General features: G+C 42.2%; 1 protein-coding gene across 6 annotated transcripts in view; it reads left to right on the plus strand.

Moving 5' to 3' along the window:
* The window catches only part of NAV3 (neuron navigator 3), a 617,057-nt gene that overhangs the window by 200,181 nt on the left and 393,051 nt on the right, over positions 1-23,825 (plus strand). For 3 of the 6 annotated variants that reach the window (XM_029078987.2, XM_029078989.2, XM_029078988.2), the window contains exon 1: positions 21,042-21,564. The exons of 1 other annotated variant lie outside the window; for it this stretch is intronic. In XM_029078987.2, the coding sequence (XP_028934820.1) occupies positions 21,322-21,564 (243 nt within the window). In that variant the 5' untranslated portion in view covers positions 21,042-21,321. Of the gene's footprint in view, positions 1-21,041; positions 21,565-23,825 lie in introns of those variants that run through there. 2 more of the 6 variants (XM_029078990.2, XM_029078993.2) reach the window with 1 other exon arrangement.

Here is a 23,825-nt window from a genome sequence, read left to right on the forward strand (position 1 = left end):
TTTTTAAAAATGTGAAATCAAATATTAGTTTTCATCCCATAATGCACTAGTTATAGGATATGTTTCAGGTCCTCTACAATTAAAGGATTTGGGTGGGTTAGAAAAGTAGCTTTAGTCATTGGATTTCTGATTGGAGTTCAGTCATGAGATCTTCCCTGTAATGTCCAGGTTTTTCCTACATTGATCAGGAAAAAGAACGGTAGCATATGGGCAATGACTCACAGAATCCCAGAGCTAAAGTGGACCTGGAAAGGTCATGGTGAAATAACTTTGAAACTCAAGCATTGAATCATAAATACCTACAATTGCAAGATACTACTCCGTTATTACTCTATTTTCTCATTACGGGAATTATAGCATGTGAAAGTTCAGCACATATTTTACTATGAAGAGCGGATAGAAGGGCGTTACCCTTTTCTTTTAAACACTTGAGACGAGTTTAGTATTTTCTGCAGTGATTAATTTTGTTAAATAGGATATAAAAATAATTCCTGATGCATCTTCTCCAATGTTCTACTATCCAAATTACCCGATGCATTGCCTGATGGAAGTTCTGATGCATCAAATTATAACAAAGTCTCATATAATTATCACTCTATAGGACATCTCAGTTCTGCTTAGCGGTTATGGTCTGCTGAGCTGTCATAATTCATCACTCCTTTTTCCCCTGCATCTTGTCGCCACATCCCTTCTAAAATGCAAACCATAATTTGTAGATTGCCAAGTATGATCTCTCTAAACTAGAACTTGGGTGTGGTGCTTAGTCTTTATAATTTAATGATCAACCTGATATTTGAATCCCCAACCTGTTTCCATACCTGTCAATATAAGTGATATAGATTATGGAATCAGAGAAGCAGCATGGTGTAGTGGATAGAGCAGTGGGCCTGGGAGTCAGAAGGTCGTGGGTTCTAATCCCTGCTCTCTACCACTTATCTGATGTGGACCTTGAGCAAGTCACTTTACTTCCCTGGGCTTCAGTTCCCTCACCTGTAAAATGGGGATTGAGAGGTTTCCAATGACCTCTCTATAACTAAATCAATCAATCAATTGATCAGTGGTATTTATTGGGTGCTTACTGTGTGCAGAACACTGTCCTAAGAGCTTGGGAAAGTACAGGGAACATACAGTCTAGAAGGGAAGACAGACATTAAAGTAAATTATAAATGGATTTATACATAACTGCTTTGGGGTTTGAAAGGCTGTGAATATCAAAGTGCTTAAGAGGTACAGACCCATGTGTTTAGCTGACCCTTTAGGGAGGGCTTATGCAAAAAAGTACTTATTCTATCCCACCACCTCGATTATTGTATAAGCCTTTTTGCTGACCTCCCTGCCTTCTGTCTCTCCCAACTCCAGTCCATACTTCACTCTGCTGCCCAGATCATTTTTCTGCAAAAACATTCAGTCCATGTCTTCTTACTCCCCCAAAACCTCCAGTGGTTGCCCACCCACCTCCACATCAAATATTTGTTGCCAAATTGTACTTTCCAAATGCTTAGTACAGTACAGTGCTCTGCACACAGTAAGCACTCAATAAATATGATCGAATGAAAGGAATGTGTCTGTTTTTTGTTATATTGTACTACTCAAAGTACTTAGTACAGTGCTCTGCACACTGTAAGTGCTTAATAAATATGATTGATTGGAAGTGAGGTCTCAGTCAAGGAGAGTGGTGGGAGAGTGTTAGGCTATCAATAACAAAGCGAGAAGCAGCGTGGCTTAGTGGAAAGAGCATGGGCTTGCAAGTCAGAGGTCGTGGGTTCGAATCCTGGCTCTGCCACTCGTCAGCCCTGTGACTTTGGGCAAGTCACTTAACTTCTCTGTGCCTCAGTTATGTCATCTGTAAAATGGGGACAAAGACTGAGTCCCAAGTGGGACAACCTGATTCCCTTGCATCTACCACAGTGCTTCGAACGGAGCTTGGCACATGGTAAGTGCTTAACACATACCATCGTTATCATTATGATTTTTATTTCCATTCCAGAGCAGTATCACTGGGAAGGAATTGGTGATGATAAAGACGAGACCAAGGTACATTTAGTAGGTTGGTTTTAGAGAGGCAAAGTGTGCAAGCTGGGTTGTACTGGGAAGTAAGGAGTGCTTTACAGCTGAGGGTAAAGAGTTCCTGTTTGAAGGAAAGGTGGATGGATAGCAATTGGAGGTTTTTGAGGAGAGGAGAGATATGGACTGAGTAGTTTTTTAAAGAAAACCGTTCCGAGCAGCAGAGTGCAAAATGGACTAGAGAGGGAAGAGGAAGAAGGCAGGGAGGTCAGCGAGGATGCTGAGGCAGTAGTCAAGACTGGGTATGATAAGTTCTTGGACCAACATGGCAACAATCACTAAATCAAATTCACTGAAAGCTTATTTTATGCTGTGCAGTGTACTAAGCGCTTGGGAGAATACAATATAACCAAGTTAGTGGACCTGTTCCCTGTTCACAATAAGCTTACAGTCCAGAAGAGGAGGCAGACATTAATGTAAATATATAAATTATAGAAATGCACATAAGGGCTGGGTGGACTGAGGAAAGAATAAAGGGTGAAAATCTAAGTGCAAGGGCTACAGAGATGGGAGTGGGAGAAAAGGAAATGAGGGCTTAGTCAGGGAAATCCTCTTGGAGATGTGCTTTGAATATGACTTTGAAGGTGGGTAGAGTCATCATCTGTCAGACATGACGAGGGTTGACGTGGATGAGGTGTTGACAGAGAGATAGATGAGAGTGAGGTACAGTGAATAGGTTTGTATTAGAGGATCAAAGTGTGCAGGCTGGGTTGTAGTAGAAAATCAGGACGGTAAGGTAGCAGTTTGTTTGGAGAGGAAGAGATGGATCTAGAGATGTTGTGGAGGAAGAATCTACAGACTTTGGTTACAATTTAAATATATCTATTGAATGAGAGAGTGAGTTGAGAATAATGCTAAATTTATAAACTGGTGAGACAGGGAGGATGGGGTATTGTCTGTGAATATGGAAAAGTGAATATGGAGAGGACAGAATTTGGCTGAGAATATGAGTTCTATTTTGCACATGCTAAGTTTGAGGTGTCAGCGGGACATCCGAGTACAGATGTCCTGAAGACAGAAGGAAATGCAAGATTGCAGATGAGAGAGGTCTAGGCTGGGGAGAAAGATTTGGAAAACATCCACATAGAGACGGTAGTCAAAGCTTTGCGAGTCAGTGCGTTCTGCAAAGCAGTGGGTGCATATAGAAAATTGAAAAAGAGCCAGGCCTGAGCCTTGAAATTTGCCCACAGTTAGAGAGTGGAAGGCAAAAGAGGATCTGGTGAAAGATGAAGATGATCTGGTGAAGCAGCATGGCCTAGTAGATAGAGCACGGGCCTGGGAGTCAGAAAGACCTGGGTTCTAGTCACAGCTCTGCCACTTTGCGGCTATGATCCTGGGCAAGTCACTTTAACTTCTTGGTTCTTCAGTTACCTGATCTGTAAACTGGTGATTAAGACTGTGAACCCCATGAGGGGCATGGACTGTGTCCCACCTGCGTAACTTGTAGATACCCCAATCTGTAGTACACAGCCTGGCAGATAATAAGTGCTTAAGAGATACCATAAAAAAAAATTCTGAGAAGGAGAGGACATAGAGATAGGCAGAGAACCAGAACTAGCTAAATCCAAAAGACTCCACTCCAGCTTAATTTTCCTCATTCTTTCAGCAGGATCTGATGCTCTTTTCTACTTCCTCCTGCTTTGAGTACTAACAGACCATAATTTTGCTGACACAGAACAAACATGGCTCTCCTCCTAACTTCCCAATCACTCCTTCTCAGTTTCTTTGCTTGGCTCTTTTCCCACCTTTCTAGAAGGACCTGGTTTTCCCCATTCATCTCATTTCTGATTCAGTCATTCCAGTCTACACCCCTGTATTGTCCTCTTCTCCTTTCGTGCTCTTCCTCTTTTCTCCCACCGATTTTTGAGAACAGCCATTCCTCTTGAGACCACCATTGTCCCCTTTGCTTCAGCAAGATTCCCAGCATCCTCTCCTTCTCCTGCCAGGACAGTGAAGAGACACTGACAGAGACCACAACCATCCCCTTACACTGGACTATCTGATCCTGTCTGTGTGAGAGAGGCTGCCTTACCTTGTGCTACTCCACCAGGACTCCCAACTTGTCTTTCTCCAGGTGGGAAAACTGATGAGGAACAGCTGGCTGTGAGGCCTTCTCAACTTTCAGAACTTCAGGAAGGCTGAGGTTGCCGATGTGACTGTTACCATGGACTTGGCTATGACTGTTGGACTCTCAACTGCTAGGAGTCCAAATCTCTGCTTCTCCAGCCACAATGCCCTGCCCCTCTCGTTGTAAAAATCATTGCCGTGGTCTTTTCTATTGCTTTTTATTTTTATTTCATCTTTTCTTGTGTGTCTGATCCCTTCTCTCATTTTTAGGCTGTGAGATCCTTCAGGGCCAGGGACTGTTTCTAATTTTCAGCTGTGTAATCTTTCCCAGTGCTTATTGTAATCAATCACTCTCCTCCTCCTCCTTCTACCTAATTGTTAGTTTTATTCCCCTGGATATATTTGGGACTGCAGAGCCCACGGTGACAAATACCAACACTCTCCCTATCACAGAAGCCTGCAACTTTGGTGTCATTGTTGACGCCTCATTTTATTTCATCTCTCACATTTAATCTCCTGCTCGCCCAAACCTATCAGTTCTTCCTAAGGGAGTTTTCCTGGCTCATCCCCTTCTTCTCTACCCAACAAGCAACCACCCCAGCTCAAACTCTGATTTTAATCAATCAAACTTTGGACTTATTGAATGTTTTCTTTATGCAGAACACTGTATTAACCACTTGTAAGAGTACAATTCAGTGGGTAAACATGATCCTTTCTTTCACAAATCTTACAGTCTAGTGGAGAAACCTCTAGTCGCAGCACTAGATTACTGAATCAGTCTCCTCTCTGGTTTCCATGTCTCTAGATTTTCCCCCTTCCAACATATGCTACATACTCCTGCACGGATCATTTTCTTGAAGAGTTGCTTGACACGCATCATTCCACTTCTCAGAAATCTTCACTGGTTTCCATTTCTCCTCATTATTAACTTCAAACATTTTCCAACAACTCTTCCCAACTTATATATCCACTCCTGGACCTTTGTTTCTTCCAAACATATTTATAACTGTGTCTTTGTTTTAACTTCCTTACCTCCAACCTCAACTCCATTTCCTAGGCATCCAAAAGACCATAGATTACCTCGTGTTCGAAGCTTTTCTAAAATCTCATTTACTCCAACAAGCTTTCTCCTATAAATCTCCACACCCCAAGTCATTTCCATTAATCAGTCACTTCTATCAGTTCTGTACTAATTTACTGCCTTCATCAACACTTATGTATATATGTTTATTCAACTATACATTGAATTAACATGTTGATTACTTTATTTGTAAATAAAATTATGTCTTTCTTCCCTATGAAAGTGTAAACTCATTTGCATCTTCCCAAGCCCTCAGGGCTGCATTTTTCACAGTGGTCAATAAATTAAATAATGAATTGCTACTACTAAAATTACATTGTTTATCTGAATATTGCTTTAACTAGTTCACTGCGAGTCTTAGGAAGAAGGGGTATGATGAGAATTTACTTTGGCTGGAGAGGATATGACTATTGATGCCTAGAGAAATAAATAAGAACACAATGTGGTCTAGTGGAAAGAGTATGGGCCTGGGCATCATTTTACAGATGGGGTAACTGCGGCTTAGAGAAGTGACTTGCCCAAGGTCAGTAAGTCAGTCATATTTATTGAGCACTTACTGTGTGCAGAACCCTGTACTTAGCATTTGGGAAAGTATAAATAACAATAAAGAGACACATTCCCTGCCCACAATGAGCTTACAGTCTAGAGTCACCCAGCAGACAAGTGGCAGAGACAGGATTGCTAGGTCCATGCTCTATCCACTAGGCCATGATGCTTCACATGGCCTATAAGACAATACTTGCCTGCTGAATGACCTTGGGCAAGTTGCCCAAGTTCTCAATGCTACAGTTTCCACCCCTGTAAACTGGAATTTAAGTAGGTATTTTCCCTCCCCCCTTAGATGGTCAGACCCATATGGGACCAGGACTGTGCCTGACCTGAAATTATCTATCTACCCCAGCACTTAGTATGGTGTTTTGTATATAAAAGGAGTTTAAATACCACAACTATGATCAACAAATCTATGGTTTGCTTGTTCTCTTCGTACTTTGTGTACTTTTTTGAGGCAGTAAAGGTATAAAGTAAGAAAGGCTAGAGAAGTGCTTTAGAAGACAATATAGGTCTGTGTGACAAAGCTTTTCAGTTCTGCCGTTTCATTCAGGACCCTGGTTTGCTTGTTCTCTTCGTACTTTGTGTACTTTTTTGAGGCAGTAAAGGTATAAAGTAAGAAAGGCTAGAGAAGTGCTTTAGAAGACAATATAGGTCTGTGTGACAAAGCTTTTCAGTTCTGCCGCTTCATTCAGGACCCTGTGCCCAGTTTAACACTTCAATGCTTTGCACTTTCTGCACAATGACACACTTTTAGACATCCAAATGATGGTCATCTCCCTCTTGGTCTCTAAAGAGGATAGTGGGCAGAGGGGTAAGAATGAAAAGGAAGGGTTTCACTTGTGAATCTTTCAGACATATTCTGTTTTGTATCTGCCTTTGTCAGCAGGAAAATTTGCAAATATTCAACAGCCACTGGGACTTAGAGTTGAGATATAATCAAAGGAATTGGTTAAAAATGGAAAAAAAATTCAACCTATAGATGAACTGGAATGCATTTTAGTTCATTAAACTAACAAGAGAATAAAATACTGAGTGGATTTAAACAGTCAGAAATCAATACAATTAATAATATATTCCTCACATTGTCATATACCATTTAAAATACCAGCAGTTGAAATCTATTGGGGTGTCCTGTTGTCAGCAAGCCTTATGAAGGTTTCTGGGATATTTTTGCATGTTTGTTTCTGCTTTGGCTGTGCAACTTGTCTCTATAGGCCCAAATTCCTCCAGAGTAATTTGCATTGACAGTAGGGAACTTTGCTGGTGATAGAAACTTTTAAGTTTCTCACTGCTGCTACAGAGCTTGGCAGAGAGGCTACTCATGACAGCAACAGATGTTTCTGGGTTTGGGAATATTTTTTTGGTTTTATGAGACCAATGGGAACCTTATGGAAGTTGTTGTTTTTTTCCACTTCAGTCCAGAAGGAAATCCTGGCATAAGGCTGATTTCAACAAGGAGAACCATAACCTAACCAGTGTATGAGAAGTTTGGGTAGGGGCTTTTATAAGCAAGAGGAGCTCTTCCAGCAGATGAGCTCACTAATTTGCCAGCTACTCGATGGCAGGTTATCAGCAAATTCCTCTTTAGTTGCAGTTCCTTCAAGTTGGTAGATTGCTTTTTCCAGGTCATTAGAAAATTTCACAGTGGGTTGGTTCATGAAGAAAACATGGATCCTAAATTTGGAGCTTTGAACTCGCTGTAGATATTAAATATTATTAATGGTTCTTCCCACATACCCCTACAATCGCTTAAGATCCTCAAAGGGGAAAATATCCTTTTTGTCTGCAGCATACATACATGCATTTTTACTTTCTTGGTAAAAAATATTTGAGGGTTGTTTTTAAAAAGTGTGGGTATTCCTGTGCTATCTTCTAATATCTACCTCCGGGATGATGATGATAATACAGATCATGATAATGATAATAATGAGAAAAATAATTTTAAGTGCTCTTTATGTGCCAAGCATTATATAAAAGCTGAACTAGATAGAAAACAATCAGTTGTCTGACCCACATGAGGCTTATTCTTGAGGTTTAAGAATAAGGGAGAACATCCTCAATCAGTAGTATTTATTGAGTTCCTTCAACAGTCAGTTACACTGTGTCCTTGGGAGAGTGCAGTACAGGTCAAAGATGGACCCTGCCCTCAAGTTGCTTGCAGTCTTTCTGATATCGGGATGCAGAATTCAACTGATTTTCAAAGAGAAGAGTCGAAAAACCCAGCCTGAGCAAGATATTTATTTAAAAACTTAAACATGCAAATCCTTCACTATGTTCCAAAGTGTTTAGAAAATGGTGAAACTCTCTGGGCCTTTTCAAAATGCTTAACAGGCATCTTATCATTCCTGAACTCTGACTTGCTGTTTCAGATCTGACTGTCGATTCAGCTGTTCTCAAGTTCTGGAAGTTCTAACTTCCATTTGGGATTCCTGGAGAGGGAAATGGACTTCAAGGCTCCTCAGAACCTTGAAGAATTTGGGCTGGAAAAATTTTAGCCAAAAAAAGCAGAGGAAAGACAGCAGGACACCCAATGTTCTCTTCCTGCCGACCACCGCATTCTGTGTGAGACTTCTGAAAGGAATGGTTCCCTCGGGACTTTGTAAATAGGGAGGAAGTTAGGCAGTTTGCTGGCTGTCAGAGAGGGCAGGGAAAGTGGTCTGCCAGAAAAGGGGATTTAGGGATTTTGCAGAAAAGAAATATAGTGTCTAGGAAAGGAAAAATGATATATTCCAATGGGAGATGGAAAGAAAAAGAAGAGGATTTCAAACTGTTTGGATGATCATTCTTATAGAGGTTTAAATTACCGGACTATCTGAGGTTCGCGCCTTGCTTAGTAGAAGCGGCAGGTTTCTGAATCTCCTCGGTTTGCCAATTGTTTAGGAAAGGAGAAATAGATTTTCCAGTGTTCTACTTTATTTTCCTCCAGTTGCAAAAGGAATTGTTGCTTTCAATAAGAATTTACCATCTGTCCATATGGTCTGGTCAGAAGGTCACACTGTTTATTCAGTGTGGTAAATAGATACTTAATATGCATGCCATTATTCTTGGGTCTCAAAGCAATCTCGGCAGATTTCATGTTTTGCCAAAGTGTCCTAATTGTAACGAGCCTACATTTCCCATTGTTTAAAGTTTCTGTTAGAGTTTATGGGAAGGGAGATTCCTCTTGATCCCCGCCTCTCACCTCCTTTATTGCAGGTTGCGCCAGACTCTGGCCAACCCTACCTCCCATTCTGGGTGACCGGTCCTGGGGATGGTCAATCCCACCTGTGTGTCCAGCCCCTAGGGAAAGGCTTCCATGGGTAATCCTCCCCTCTGCCCTTGGGACCCCCAGGCCTTCTCCCCACACTGACTTCAGGGAATGTCAGGAATCTCCAGTCATCATCAGAAGGAATGCCAGATCGGGGGCTCCTTCCACAGGCCGCATGATGTCCAAGTAACAGAGTATTATACTCTCCCAAACCCTTACTACAGTGCTCTGCACCCAGTAGGTGCTCAATAAATGTCACTGATTGAGTGATTGATAGAATGCAATGCCCAGGCTGGGATTCTGCCATGCAGTACATTTGTTCATACATTCATCCAATTGTATTTATTGAGCGCTTACTGTGAGACAGTACAATACAACAATAAACAGACACATTCCCTGCCCACAACAAGCTTGCAGTCTAGACAAGGAGAGGCAGACATCATATAGTTGAGGAGCACTAACACTCATCAGAGCAGCAATCACTGATTGTGTAAGCGCTCTCCACTTCTATAGCTGTTGATACCTTCAAATCTCAGAGCACCTCAGTAGTTTACTGCAAAATTGTAATGGGTTCCTACCTTGGTAAACACACACTTCTTAGAAGTTTGGTGATATTCCACATACTTTTCATTGGACTGAGCTACCTCAATAAAAGGAAATAAAACTGTGACGACTAAGCATTTTATTTTATGGTACTTAGTACGGACTTCCATGGGTTTTCTATTTCTCCTCAACCGTGTTCATTTTGTGTCCTTTGGAACACTCAGCAGAAGTAAAACAATTCCTTAAAGGAGCTTACTGAACCCTAATCTCTGGATCTGTGTTGTTTGGCAATTGATATTCGACCTACCCTCAACCCCACAGCACTTATGTACATATCTTTAGATTATGTATTATAAATTATTTATTCATATTAATGCCTGTCTCTCCCTCTAGACTAAGCTCACACGGGCAGGGAATGTTTCAGCTAATTCTGTTGCATTGTTCTCTCCCAGGTGCTTAGAGTTGTGCGATGCTCATAGTTAGAGCTCAATAAATACCATTGATTGATAGTCTGTTCTTGAAATACTGGCAAATAAGAGAACTGCCTCTCAGGCTATGAGAGTAGGATATTTATTTGTTGTTTTTTAATCAAATGATTGCCCTTTTTCCAGATGTGTGTATCTTACATTCAGGGTGCTAAAACCCTAAAAGGAAGAGTATTAGCAAACATGGACATTTCAAAGCTTGACACATATGATTTGCATTTTATTTTATGGCAAAGGGGCCTCATATAATTGTGGAATTTATTTGCTCAATTAAAAACATCAATAGCATGTTACAAGGGAGCCTGAAAGACAGTGAATACATTGTAGTGTAAGCTTATTCTGAGTGCGCAAGTTTTCTTAGCTGTATTCATTTTAAGTGACTTTTCCTTCTTTAATCTAATTCCATGTCCTGCCTTGTCATTCTTTTTTTCATATGTTCTCCTTCTGCATCTGAAGCAGGGATGATCCTAACTTCTGTTTGTTTCTTCCCTGCTTCCCTAGAGCCACCAAAAAGGCACAGTCTGATTTTAATTAATCACTCAACCAATCATATTTGTGGAGTGCTTACAGTGTGCAGAACAGTGTACTAAACTCTTGGGAGAGTACAATATAGCAGAGTTGGTAGATATGTTCTCTGCCCACAAAGAGCTCACAGTCTGTTTCTGAGAGAGTAAGTACAAGCCACAGCTACCCAAAGGGACAGTAGTGAGTGAATGACTCCAAGGGGTGAGAGATGGGTGGGATGAGGAGGTGTCGTTCTATCATCCAGAAAGAAATACAGCACAGAGGCTGACAGAGCAAAGATTGGCCATACCATGTGCCATTTCTCCTGTCTGTTATCTATTTTAATTTCCATCTCCCCCTGAAGACTGTAAACTCCTTGTGAGCAGGCTCACGTCTACCAACTCACTTGTATTGGGCTTTCCCCAGAGCCCCGCTCTGAGCACTATAAGCTCTTAATGAATATCACTGACCCATTTGTTTCACTGGGACAGTTCTGAATTATTTCCCATTTGACAGATGAGGAAACTGAAGCACAGAGAGGTTAAGTGACTTGCCAAGGTCACACAGTTAGGTGGGACACAGAGAGGTTAGGTGACTTGCCTAAGGTCACTCAGCAGACAAAATGGTAGAGCTGGGATCAGAATCCAGGTCCTCTGATTCCCAGGCCTTTTCTCTTTCCACTAGACCAGGCTCCTCCCACTCTTGACAAGTGCCTAATCAATTAGTCAATCATATTTATTGAGCACTTACTTTGTGTGCAGAGCACTGTACTAAGTGCTTCAGAGAGTACAATATAACGGTATAACAGATAAATTCCCAGTGTCTATTTTCCCTGTTTCCAAATCAAGTCTGAACCTGTAGCCTACAGATTATCCAGATAGCATCACTCTTAGGAACTCATCCATAACTTTTCTCTGGCCAAAGATGAACGATGAATTGAGAATGGCTATTTTTAAAAAGCATTCTGTGGGCATTGCAAATTCCACCAGATGATACTTCTCCTTCTACTGCAAAGGGCCCGCGTTAACGGCCGAGCTTGTGATTTTAGGAGAGGAGATACTCAATCTGGGGATGGCTGCCATTTGATTCTTTAGAAGAAGCATTACATTTCAAGTCTGGTTTCAGCAGGCTTGGGTTGGAGCCATCCAACTGAGGCATATTCTTTATCAGTGATGGCACTTTCATTCATTCATTCAGCTGTATTTATTGAGTGCTTACTGTGTGCAGAGCACTATACTGAAGTGCTTGAAAAGTAAAATTCGGCAACAAATGGAGACAATCCTTACTCATGAGCTGGCTATACCATAGCTTCCCTAGATACAGGTAGAGTCGGTATTCTTGTTTGTTTAAATCACAAATTGCTTCATCAGGGGTGGTCTCTATTGGCTAATCCTGTTTTGCATCCAGTATATGTTTCCATTTCATGGTAGAAATGGTTTAATTTGAAAAAAATGATATGAGGTGGTAGTCACTTTATTGATGCAAGCCCTTTCTTGGGGTTGAGCCACAAATGAATGACTGCTATTTTCATGGAACCCTTTTGGGATCTGGAGAGATTTTAACTACCCAGGAAGTGGCTTTGTGCTAAGCAGTACCTGAGCAGTCTGAAAGTTCACATATACAAGCTCTATTTGAGCAGGGAACGTGTCTATCCATTTACATTGTATTCTTCCAAGCACTTAGTACTGTGCTCTGCCCACAGTAAGCGCTCCATAAATACGATTGAATGAATGAATGCTCTGCACACAGTGAATCCTCAATAAGTACTACTGATTTATTGAGTGTAGGATCTGGATCATTTTTAACTGTTATTTTGATCATTTTTTTCTCTCTCGTGGCAGTGTAAGTTTGACTTAATAATCATAGTTGAATTTCCTATTGTATGCCCAAGGTTTGCATTTCACTACCCTCTCCTCTCCTGAGTTTAAGGATGTTTGCTGCCTTTTTTTTTCATAATTATTCCCTTCCCTTTCTGCATGCTGATATGCGTCCATGCAGTACAGAGCATCTGTATAATTGGAAATGAAAAGTGAAGCAGGAGACAGGATTATGTAGGGAATGGACTTGATATGACAGGAAGGCCTGGAGAGGATGAAAGAGGGAGGAAAGGAGTTGGAGAGAGAAATACAGAGAGAGTTGGAGAAAGTAAGATGGACAAACATAAGGCAGGGGTGAAGGAAATCTGAAATCCTCTCCACATTCTGTCTGCTACTCAGCAGTTTGATACTGACATGTTGGCCAAATGAACGGCAGCCCTGAGACTGCAACACTGAACAGTCTAAAATATAGATAAGTCGAGATCGTGTTGGTTCCAGGTGAGAGGAAGCCATGTCGGTGACACTGGGAGCTGGTGAGGAGTACTATAACCATGATGCAAACACCCCTCCAGCCACTTTGACCACCCCCATTTTGGTTTGGCTTTTACATTCTGCAGAAGTCACAGTCTCCTGGGTTGCTACCTTCTATTAACCCAGATCTTGTATGCGGGGCAAGAGGTCCCAGCCATGATTAGAGTGGTGGATCAGCAACCTAATTTTCAGATCATTCCACCTCATTTATCTGGTCATTAACTCATGGTTCGACCCACAGATACCTCCCATAGGCACAGAGGAGTACAGCAAACCCACTGACGTACATTTGCTAATGCACCTAGACATATTCAGTCAATCAATTCTATTTTTTGAATACTTATTGGGTGCAGAGTAATTGTGGTATTTGCTAAGTGCTTACTATGTACCAAGCACAGTTCTAAGCACTGGGGTAGATAGAAGATAATCAGGTTGTCCCATGTGGGGCTTAGTTAAGTGCTTAACTATGTTCCAGGCACTGTACTAAGTGCTAGAAAGTTGGCAAATATTTGCCAAAGGTGCACACATTCGTATGAATGTTGAATATGTGTAGTTAGACATACACATGTATAGCAGCTAGAGAGCTTGGACAGGGTATTTGTGCAGCACTTATTTGTGCTGAGAACTATGCAAAGCAGAAGAGAACAGAGAGGGAGTGTGCAACCTCAAGGTCATTTCGATTACAGTTCCTGGGGACCTCAGCTAGAGAGATGAGGTGAACAGGAGAGGTGAGAGGGACAGAAAGATAGAGTGCCAGAGATGGACAGAAATGGAGTGAAAAGTCAGAGAGAGATTGAAAGAAAAGGGGGAGAAAGAAAGAGGAAGATAAATAGGGAATGTGGTTAGAGAAGGAGGGAAATAAGGTGAAAAGAAATCTTTACAGAAGACCACAGATAGAGGAGTAATGGATCAGAAAGAGGAGAAAGGAGGAGGGGGAAAAAGGGAGGATTCAAAAAAAAGGACAGGGAAAGGGAAGGTACCATGACGGATTGCCACATTATGCCCTACAAAATGTTTTTCAGGTGAAATCCTTCAAGATGATGTAATTATGATAAAGGTATCTGTTAAGCATTTACTATGTGCCAGGCACTGTTCTAATCACTGGGATAGATACAAATAATTGGGTAGAACACAATCCGTCTCTCACAGAGCTCACAGTCTTAATCCCCATTTTACAAATGAGGGAACTGAGACACAGAGAGGTGAAGTGACTTGTCCAAGGTCACATAGCAGACAAGTGGCAGAGCTGGGATTAGAGCTCAAGACATTCTGACTCCCAGGCCCACGCTCTACCCACTAGGTCACGCTGCTTCTCTGGGTGTGCATTTTATTGGCTACAGTTCAATTACTGGGTCTCCAAATCTTCCAAGCTGGGGGCGGTTCAGGAGAAGAGTCAGATAAGGTTTTCCATGAAGTTCGGGAGGAAGGGAGCCAGGTCTACCGCGGGAGTGCACTTTTCGTCTGAAAGCACTGCGTGTGGGTGAATCTGGTTATGACCCCCCGTGTCATAGGGAGCTCCAGGCTGGGCCATCGTTCTGGGGCTCTCCCACCTCGTCAGAAGGGTTCGTGCCGCCCGTGCATGGGGGGTGAACCTGGAGCTGACTTCCATGGCAGGTTGGACCAGAGTCTGGTCCATCATATCTGGGGATCTTGTGGAAGGTCATGGAGGGCCACTGCTGCACAGAACTACAGTTCTGGAGGGAGCCAGAACTTTCCTGGCCGATCACCCAGAGCTTCCGACGCTAACGCCGTCCCCTTTCCAGGCTGGATGGGTGCAAGGAGATGCATACACATGTGGTTTCCACTGCTGGACCACAGAACAGAGAGGCCGGTCCAGCAGGGTCGGAGGACGGAGTTCATGTTCCCTCCCCTCAAAGTAGGAAAGCGGCTCAAACCAAAGTGACTCTGTACTACCTCCTTGGCAGGGTTTATGCTGCCTGAGGTCCATTTTTCCACGAGGTGAGCAGGGGGGCACCTGTAAGAAGACTCATCTTTTTGTTTCCTTTTCATTTTAAAAGGAAACCAAAAAACAACTAAAATCAATCCCCCGGGGCCAGCAGCATTCTGAGATGGGGAGATCTGCAGGTTGGGGAGGTCTGTGCTACTACAGGCCAGGTGGAGCTGAATATAGGGTGCAGGGACCAGGTTGGTATCATGTCATGGGGCTGGCAGGGAGAAGCAGCACCATATTAGATTGTAGTTCAACCTCTTCATCTCCAGATTGGTAGAATTCATAAGAGGTTAAGCCAAATTTTTCAGCCATCCTTTGACCTTTGACTGTAAGTTTGTTGTGGACAGGGAATGCCTCTATCAACTCCATTATATTACATTTTCGAAGACCTCAGTACAATGCTCTGCACACAGTAAGGGCTCAATAAATACCAGTGATTGATCGATTGACTAAATGATCCCCCTGAAGGATCCAAAGGAGAACAGGGAGAAGGGAAGGGACTGGAAAAGACAGAGATAGGGGAAGAGACCCTTAAGCTTGTCTTGTTAGCTCCCTGGATTTGTTTATTAGCTCCAACTCTGGTACCCAGAGGTTGGCATGAAATCAGTGGATATGTTTATAAATCAGGTGGCGCTTGTCAAATTCAGGTTCTCTGGGGCAACCAGGTGACGTTTTAGTTGAGTCACTAGGTGGCAGCAAAGCCCCTATGGCAAGACCTCTTTTAAAAGACCAAAATAGGACAGGGTACAAGAGGGTAGAAGGTCAGTCACATAGGTTTCTAATTCTTTTTTCACTGAATCTTGCTTCTGGTCTGATAGAAAAGCGGGATCTTCTGGACTCCTAATTTCGCCTTCCTAGATGGTGGGTCGCAGAGTGTGAATTATTTTTTATATTTTCTTCTGTGATGGGGATGATTAGGCCATGGCACAGAAAGAATGGGGTTCCAAGGCTCACAGATGGATCAGATGCCAGCACGTAGAACAGTGCTTGGCAGACAGTAAGCACTTAATAAGTACCATAATTATTAATAATAATGTTGGTATTTGTTAAGCGCTTACTATGTGCAGAGCACTGTTCTAAGCGCTGCGGTAGACACAGGGGAATCGGGTTGTCCCACGTGGGGCTCACAGTCTTAATCCCCATTTTACAGATGAGGTAACTGAGGCCCAGAGAAGTGAAATGACTTGCCCACAGTCACACAGCTGACAAGTGGCAGAGTGGGATTCGAACCCATGACCTCTGACTCCAAAGCCCGTGCTCTTTCCACTGAGCCACGCTGCTTCTCCAATATGCACAGATGATATCATGAGATTGTGTAGCTCAGGAAAGATGGCCCACAGAGACGAGCACTGAATGCCTGTGTTTCAGAGCATATTTATTTTTTTTACAATATATTTTTAGTGCTTACAATGTGCCTGGCACATTGTACTAAACCCTGGGGTAGATACAGGATAATCAGATTGGACATAACCATGGCCCCCATGGCCCACAAGGGGCTCACAGTCTTAATCTCCATTTTACAGATGAGGTAATTTAGGCACAGAGACGTTGTCCCAAGGTCACACAGCAGACAAGTGGCAGAGCCAGGATTAGAATCCAGGTCCTTCTGATTCCCAGGCATATGTTCTAACCCCTAGATTATGCTGTTTTCCTCTGTGGTGGGGTGGCTGTCATGGGCTGAGTTTGCTGTCAGGCAGTGTTCATTCATTCATTCAATCGAATTTATTGAACGCTTCCTTTGTGCAGAGCACTGTACTAAGAGCTTGGAAAGTACATTTTGGCAACAGATAGAGATAATCCTTGCCCAGCAACGGGCTTGGGTGAATACATTCAAATCGGGTTGGACACAGTCCCTGTCCCACGTGGGGCTCACAGTCTCAACCCCCATTTTACAGATGAGTTAACTGAAGGACAAAGAAGTGAAGCAACTTGCCCAAGGTCACACAGTAGACAAATGGTGGAGTCGGTAATAGAACCCATGACCTTCTGACTCCAAAGCCCGTGCTCTCTCCACTATGCCATGCTGCTCCTCTGTCCTTTCTTCTTGACACAACCACCATGGCCTGTTTATATCCTCTTCTGGTGTTCCTCATATCTGATCTCCAAAGGATAATTTATTTAATATGTTCTTTACTTTTCTTTTTTTCTTGCTTTCACTTATCCCCTGTCTTCTCTTCTTACTCCTCTGACCTTAAGTACTCTTAGAACTAAACTCAACAGTGGCTTACGAAAGAATGAGAGCATAATGGTGCCTGATGCTTCTAGGCACTTAAGGTGTCTTCTACTTTACGACCATAGATTGCACCTATTCTCCCTGCCAGCTGTCTCTTAATGTCTCTGCTGTCTCTGCTGGCCACAGGGGACCAAAGGGCTGGATTAAAACTCCACCTCAAAACGACTTTAAGGGCTTGTCTGACTGGATGCTTCTTTCTTAAACTTGGTGACTGAGGAATGCTCACCCCAGATGACTAGGGCCAGAAAAGATGCATGACTTACATGGGCAAGCTCAATCAAGTTACAGTGTGCAAAATACTTTTCTAAGCACCTAAAAGTTTGCAGATTTGCAGGAAACTCTTTTATAATGAGACGCTCTCAGATATAATCAGCAGTCTCATCTTCAAACCAAAGACAGTTCTACTGTGCGGTTGTGTGTGAGTGTGTATATCTCTGGGAATTAACCAAAGGTATTACTCGGCCATTTTTGAGAAAAAATTTCCATGGATAAAGTTAGCAGATTTTCAAGGAATTTCCTTATAATCACGCTCTCACTCTTGGGTCTAATCTTATCGTCAGCAATGTCATCTTCGAACCAGAGGCTACTGATATTAATAAACACGCTTACATAAGAGATTAGCCAAATCCATTAGACTTGACTGTTTTTGAGACTATGTTTTTCTGACTCTATGACAGCAAGTCTTTATGATTTCTGGTCAGTATATAATTAAACCTTATTTAAGCTTGCAAACGAGTGGCAAACGGATTAACACTCTGCAAGATTAAAGCTCACCAGGCGTGGTCCTCTGAGGAGCCAATTTTGTGGTTCAGACGGCAGGCACCTGGCTGAGAGGAAGGGCACCTTTTTTAGCCACTTCTCTATCCAGGCTGAGCAGAGTATCCCTCATTTAACAATTGTTATACTTATTATGCCCTTACTGTGTGCTAAGCACAGTACTAAGTACTGGGTTAGATAGGAGATAATCTGGTCAGTAGACATGAACCATTTGCAACGGACTTTTGTTTTGGGGTAGAGAAGGGAGCACTTTACTGTCAGCAGGGAACTGGATTTTAGTTTTCACTTTCTAGATCTCTTTTGGACTTGTTTTTTCTGCTCCCTAATTCCAAATAGCCTACAATACTTCCTCTATCAGTTTGCACTTTTGACTTGAGTAGAGTCTAATGGTATGTACTGCTAGGTCTGAGATAGTCTGTTCTACTATCACAGACTACGCACTGTAATAATAGTAATCATAATAACTAAGGTATTTGTTAAGAACTTACTATGTGCCAAGCACCATTCTAAGCAATGAGGTTTGTAAGATTGTAAGCTTCTTGTGGACAGGAATTATGTCTACCAACTCTATTGTATTGTACTCTCTTAGTAAAGTAAGTGCTTAATAATAATAATAACAATGGTGGTTTTTGTTAAGCGCTTACTTGACTGTCCTAAGTGCTGGGGTAGGTACAAGGTAATCAGGTTGTTCCAAGTGGGGTTCACAGTCTCAATTCCCATTTTACACATGAGGAAACTGAGGCTCAGAGAAGTAAAGTGACTTGTCCAAGACCACAGTGCAAACAAGAGGCAGAGCTGGGAGTCATTCATTCAATTGTATTTATTGAGCGCTTACTGTGTGCAGACCACTGTACTAAGTGCCATTATCTTCTGACTACCAGGCCCGGGCTCTATCTAGTACACCTTACTAAGCACTAGGTATGATGGAAGATAATCACATCAGTAGACATGAACCACTTGCCTGGGACTTCTGTTCTGGGGTAGAGGAAGGGAGCACTTTACTGCAAAGTGCTGGCAGAGGGCTTTACATGAGGAACCCCTTAATGTCTGAAATGAACAAAGCACAGTCCTAACAATAATAATTATTATTTTAATAAAAAATAAAAATAATAATACAAATAAATAAAATTACAGATGTATACTTACCTGCTGTGGGGATGGGAGGGGATGGGGGGAGAGCAAAGGGAGCAAGTCAGGGTGATGCAGAAGGGAGTGGGAGATAAGGAAAAGTGGGATTTAGTCTGGGAAGGACTCTTGGAGGACATATGCCTTCAGTAAGGCTTTGAAGTGGGGGAGAGTCATTGTTGGATTTGAGGACGGAGGGCATTCCAGATCTGAAGCAGGATGTGGGCCAAGAATCGGCCTTGGGATAGGCGAGATAGAGGCACAGTGAGAAGGATAGCAGTAGAGGAGTGAAGTATGCGAGCTGGGTTGGAGGAGAGAAGCGATGTGAGGTAGGAGGGGGCAATGTGATGGAGTGCTTTAACACCAATGGTGAGGAGTTTTAATTTGATATGGAGGTGGGTAGGCAACTTCTGGAGATTTTTGAAGGGGGGTGGTGACATATCCTGAAGTTTTTTATAGAAAGATTATAGTACCAAGGTTACCGGCTTGTGAGACAGGAAGGATGGTGGTACCGTCTACAGCGATGAGAAAGTCAAGGGGAGGACAGAGTTTGGGTGGGAGGACACGGAGCTCTGGTTTAGACATGTTAAGCTTGAGTTGATAGGAGGACATCCAAGTTGAGATGTCGAAGTAAACATCCAATGCCTTGGCATAGGTTCTTGGTTCCAGAGTTTTACGAAAGAAGCTAATCCATTGTTCTTGGTCAATCAATCAGTGGTATTTATTGAATGTTTACTGTGTGCAAAATACTGAAGGGTGATTCCATCATGACTCAGCCTTTTCATTTGTATTTATTATCTCATTCTTCTTCCTGTTGTATTTTGGACATGTTAATCCTGCTTGTCACCCCCTGTAGATAAATGTTACTAACTTCAGGGAGCAATGGTACTCTTTTTCAGAATATCTCCCAAGAACCTAATTTGGTGCTTGACTAATAGGTGATAAATAAATGCTGTGTGATGGTGTGATTGCTACTGTTGCTGCTGCTGCTGATCATGGTGATAATTGCAAGCGATTTCACCCAGAAAATTCTCCTCAACTTTTAAGTAGCTTTATGAGTTTCCATCATGTACTGAGTAGAGAAATGAGGCTTAGGGTTCATAAACACTTTGGATTTTGTCAGAAGTAGCTTTGTGGGCATTTTTTCCCTGATTTCAATCAATCAATCACATGTATTAAGTGCTTATTGTGCTAGACAGTTTATGCATTACAGTCAGCTGCTTGACAGCTTACAATCTAGAGGGAAAGTTAAGAGAAACTTCAGTATTGTGAGGGAGTAGTTTTACTGCACATTGTCACACTCTGCTTCATTAAGATGTAACAGGTATTTTCAAGGGTGAAGGATGTGTCCCTATCACAACAATATATTTTTATAAATGGATCATTTAGGTCTGGTTCACTGGGTGGAGCCTTGGGAATTTTGAGGGTGTGGTGCTTTTTATATTAAAAAAAAGATTAAAATTGAGGAAAAATAGGAGATGGGTGAAAAAGCTTTATTGTGTAACTCCGGAAATCATGATTGAGCCTCTGGCATAATCTGCCTTCTGTGTTTGTTTGCTCTTTGACAGGACAGGCAGACATTGCTCATACTGTGTTTCAGTATCTGTAGTTCGCTACACTCTTGTGAATTTAACCTGATTTCACGGGACAAACAAGAGCTGTGGCTCATGGCTGTCAGTAGTGAAAAATAGCTGGAATCAGACAAACAGCTTCATTGCTGAGATTGTTTCCGGGCTAAAGCACTTCCAACAGCTGTTTGTTTTGGCTACAGCTCATGTTCACTGTTGTGTTTTTTTAAAATTGGAAGAAAAAAATTCTTTCTTTCTCTCTCTCTCTCTTTTTAAAAAATGTGTACTGGTTATTTCTGTGGTCAGGAAGAGGTCTCTGCTTCCAGGGTTGAAGTCTCTTGGCTGTTTTGACAGTTGGAGTGGCGGGCTTTGCTTCTTTGCTCCTCCCTATTCCACTTCCTATTTTATTCAGCTAATACACAGGACCGGAATGTCGTGCAGGGGGAAAGAAAACTTACATGTTCTGTCATCCAGACAAGCAGCTTTGTTGCAGTTTCCTTCGAGAAAAGTTCAAGTCCCAGAGGAGTGTTTAGTTTTGCGTAGCCACTGAGTCACCGAGCTCTGTGTGTGTGTGAAAAGAGAAAGGGAGAGGAGAAAGAGATGAAGGAAAGCTTTGCCTCTTTCTGAAACTTGTACTATTATTGTTTTAAGAAATTTTTAAAGATGACTGCTACTTTTGTTTCAAGTATTTGTTCTGGAATTACTGAAGTTGGAGCCTAGCAGACTGAGGTTAGAAGCATTTTCTTTGGCAGAAAGAAGATACTTTCATAGAAGCCATGCCCGTACTTGAGGTTGCTTCAAAACGAAGACAGCCAGCTGTTGGGTCAAAGCCCATTCACACTGCCCTTCCGATACCAAATCTTGACCCTCCTCTGTCACAGCAGTGTTCTTCAAGATATTTGGGACTTACTGGCACAGAGAGCTCAATGCTTTCCTGTCAGCTCACATTCAAATCAGCCTGTGATTTTGGAGAGAAGGAGCCCCTTCCAGGAAAAGCCAAGGAGACAGAAGATAGCAAGGTTGGTTTTTCATATTACTCAAAGACCTAAATTGCTAAAATATTGATGACATTAGGCAAGACTAAAGAGCTCTTGTGAAATAAGGACTGACGGTGTGGCTGTGGGGCACGTGGCTAATTAAGGAGCTACTTTGGGTTTCCGAAAGATGGACTGAGAGGAAAATGTCAGTAGTTGCTCATCTTGCGTTTATCTTATTTTAACTTTGTGAATGTAGTTATTTTACATTCTTATGTTTGCGTGGCTCTGGTGGCGGTCATTTGTAGCACTATCCAGGATATTATTTTCCACATTGTCAAAATTGTGTGGAATCTGTAAGGCAGAAATCTCAGGTGACAGTCTGGGAAAATAAATGCAACTTGGTTGATACTTGTCAAATGCATTTTAGGGAAAAGGGCTGGCACCCCACTATTCAGTCCCCTTAATTTGTACAGCTCATGCAGACCTCTAATATTTTTCCTGATAGGATATGTAATGGCAAAAGATCTTAAATATTACTTGCCTAACCTTCTTTATTTCAGGGAGTAACTCCTCTTTCTGTGGCCTCACCTGAAGTAGGCTTAGCCTATAGTGATTCTTCAAGTCTTCCACCATTGCCTCTGTGATACTGATTTTAATCTCATCTGGCTTTGCTGGGTTTTGGCTTGCTAATTGCCACCCTTATTTAAATCATTGTTCCCCCACCCTTTTGTCAATCATTAACTATGCTTTATGGTTTGTGGGTAAGAGTTTCTCAGAAATTCTAGCACCTTTTACTAGAGCTAGGCTTATTTTAGAACTCCTTCCCTTTCTGACCATTTGATTGCTAGGATAGGATGGCTTCATTTATGTATGCTTTATTAGAACATCAAATCTTTTGCTGTGTTTGTGAACATACTTGTAATAATAATAATGATAATGTTGGTATTTGTTAAGCGCTTACTATGTGCAGAGCACTGTTCTAAGTGCTGGGGTAGATACAGGGTAATCAGGTTGTCCCATGTGAGGCTCACAGTTAATCCCCATTTTACAGATGAGGTAACTGAGGCACAGAGAAGTGAAGTGAATTGCCCACAGTCACATAGCTGACAAGTAGCAGAGCCGGGAGTCAAGCCCATGACCTCTGACTCCGAAGCCCAGGCTCTTTCCACTGAGCCACGCTGCTTCATTAAGCTCTTACTCTATGCCAAGTACTGTTCTAAGCAGTGGGATAGATACAAAGTCATCAGGTTGTCCCACAAGGGGCTCACAGTCTTCATCCTCATTTTACAGATGAGGTAACAGAGGCACAGAGAAGTTAAGCGACTTGCCCTAGGTCACACAGCAGACAAGCTAGGGTGCCAGGATTAAAACCCACGTCCTCTGACTCCCACACCCATGCCCTTGCCACTAGGCCACACTGCTTCTCTTAGTGATGAGGGCTTCTCTTATAATGATGAGTGGAGCTATGCTGTCTTCTGGGAGAGTGCCTCTTCTCATCTGTGACTTGGCAGAGACTGCTCTAGCTTCCCTGCTAGCTTCCCTGCAGGGAAGTGTAGCTTCCCTGCTACACTTTAGCAGGGAAGATGAACACTGAAACTAATTACTAGTAGGAGGAAGCAAGATAATTTAAAGATTGGCTCATAAGAGTTATGAGAATCTAGGGAGTGAGGACCCAAATGCTCAGGTGATGTGAAAGTGCTGAAGTGGCGGATGAGGAGGGTTTATACGGTGGAGAGATGAGAACCCTTTCTTAATGAATAGGCTACTGTTTTGAGGGGTTTTTTTTATGCTTTTGTTAAGCATTTACTATGTGCCAGGCATTGTACTAATCGCTGGGGTAGATTCAAGCTAATCAGATTGGAAAAAGTCCCTGTCCCAAATGGGGCTCACAGTCTTAATCCCCATTTTAGAGACGAGGTAACTGAGACCCAGAGAATTTATATGATTTTCCCAAGGTTATGAAGCAGACTAGTTGCTAGTTGACTAGTTGTAGAGCTGGAATTAGGAGCCAGATCCTTCTGACTCCTAGGCCCCTGCTCTATCCACTAGGCTACACTTTGTTGTTTAGGTTCCCACCAACTAATTCCAAATGAATGGTAGTAAGTTCCCTAAACACTTCTGCATCATCTATATAAACAATTAAGGTTTTACTTTTTATTTTTTATAAGCTACAGAAAGGGTAAAAGATTTTAAACCATATTTTCCTGTTTCTCTCCAAACTGAGAATAACTGGACATTTTGAATGAAGCTCGGTCTAAACCTTAAAACTCAAACCACCTCTTCTGATAGCCTCTTTTTGTCTC

Source organism: Ornithorhynchus anatinus, chromosome 14, assembly GCF_004115215.2.
Source record: "Ornithorhynchus anatinus isolate Pmale09 chromosome 14, mOrnAna1.pri.v4, whole genome shotgun sequence".
NCBI classification, from domain to species: domain Eukaryota; kingdom Metazoa; phylum Chordata; class Mammalia; order Monotremata; family Ornithorhynchidae; genus Ornithorhynchus; species Ornithorhynchus anatinus.